The 1274-nt window shown below is 38.1% G+C and overlaps 1 protein-coding gene across 2 annotated transcripts in view; it reads left to right on the forward strand.

Annotated features, from left to right (window-relative positions):
- LOC108363533 (uncharacterized) overlaps positions 1–1274 on the forward strand; it is a 2540-nt gene continuing 1266 nt past the window's right edge. The window contains exon 1 of one of the 2 annotated variants that reach the window (XM_017616918.1): positions 1–674. In XM_017616918.1, coding sequence (XP_017472407.1) covers positions 302–674 — 373 coding nt within the window. In that variant the 5' untranslated portion in view covers positions 1–301. The remainder of the gene's footprint in view (positions 675–1274) is intronic. The other variant, XM_017616919.1, reaches the window with a different exon arrangement.

Here is a 1274-nt window from a genome sequence, read left to right on the forward strand (position 1 = left end):
GTGTGGAATGCATAAACAAGGAATGTTGTAGGCATTGCTGTTGTTTTGTTTTAAGGACTTGCATTTATGGAACTGAACGTAAATATTTGTCATCTGATAAACAGAAATTAAATTACGAACAATTATAAGGCTCAACCTATGAAAACGCGTTTTTAGACCTAAAGTCCAGATTTGAGGAGAATACCCTTTAATTCTAAGTATGCATATTTTGTGTGCTTCACTAGATATATAACATTTGCAGTCACAGAGTGTTATTATCCCGACGAAATCCGTGTCGGTGGTACCGGGAGGGGAACGGTACATGACGGTAGGAGGTGTACTTTGGGTTAAAGTATTTAGTACATGTTATATGATGTTAACTTTTCGGAAGGAAGATAAAGCGCCGCAGTGTATCGTATCGCACCTATTTGAGGGCCTTTGGTTTTCATCGTTATCGCATCAAATACGATATCGCATCGCACCGGCAGTATCGCATCTGTTTGAGGTCACCTTTATTCGCATACGGGATATTCTCGAAGTCTTGCAAAGCCCTTGCTCGGCCCACGAATTGCATGGTAAAAACCGGTTTTCCTTTGCGACAACTTTGCAAACCTTGCAAACCGTGCAATCCGTGCACGGTGCAAGATCTTTGCAAGACTTCGAGAATACCGCTATAGTTATGTGCATTCTGAGCAGTATTGCCGTTTTAGCCCTTTGGTGGCCAAATTTGGCTACCAAATTCTTTTCTTGGCCACAAAAATTTGAAATTGCTCCTAGCCCTTTTTTAGCCCTTTTCAAAATTTATTCATCATTGACATTCAAATTTTTTTTATGATTTTCATGAATTTAACTCTTCGCTCATAAAGCGAACGCCTTTCCTTTAAGGCAAGTAAACATATTTCTATGTATGTTCCTTACGTTTCTGTGCCGTTATCTAATCCGTTGACGATTTAACTATACTTTAAAATAGGTAAGTTGGTGGCCCCTAATATGCTTTATGTGTTACACAAAAAGTTTTTTTGTTGAATAAAATAGTTATTCTTTTCAGAGTTCATTGTTTTTCTATACCAGTAATTATACATAAGATACATACATATGCCACGCCCCTTTTCCAAATTTGGGAAAACTCCACATAAAATATCTGCATGATGGCCCGAATATGCCGCATAAATTTGGTTGAATTCGGTGAATCCGTTCTTAAGTTATATTGTCACACCAAAAACGTTCACTTATTTTTATATTTTAGTTAGTATGGGTGGTGCCACGTCCCCTCTTCCGAATTCGGGAAAACTTCG

This window comes from Rhagoletis zephyria, unplaced genomic scaffold (assembly GCF_001687245.7).
Source record: "Rhagoletis zephyria isolate East Lansing unplaced genomic scaffold, Rhagoletis_zephyria_1.1 Rzeph_scaffold_01297, whole genome shotgun sequence".
In the NCBI taxonomy this organism is placed as follows: Eukaryota; Metazoa; Arthropoda; class Insecta; order Diptera; family Tephritidae; genus Rhagoletis; species Rhagoletis zephyria.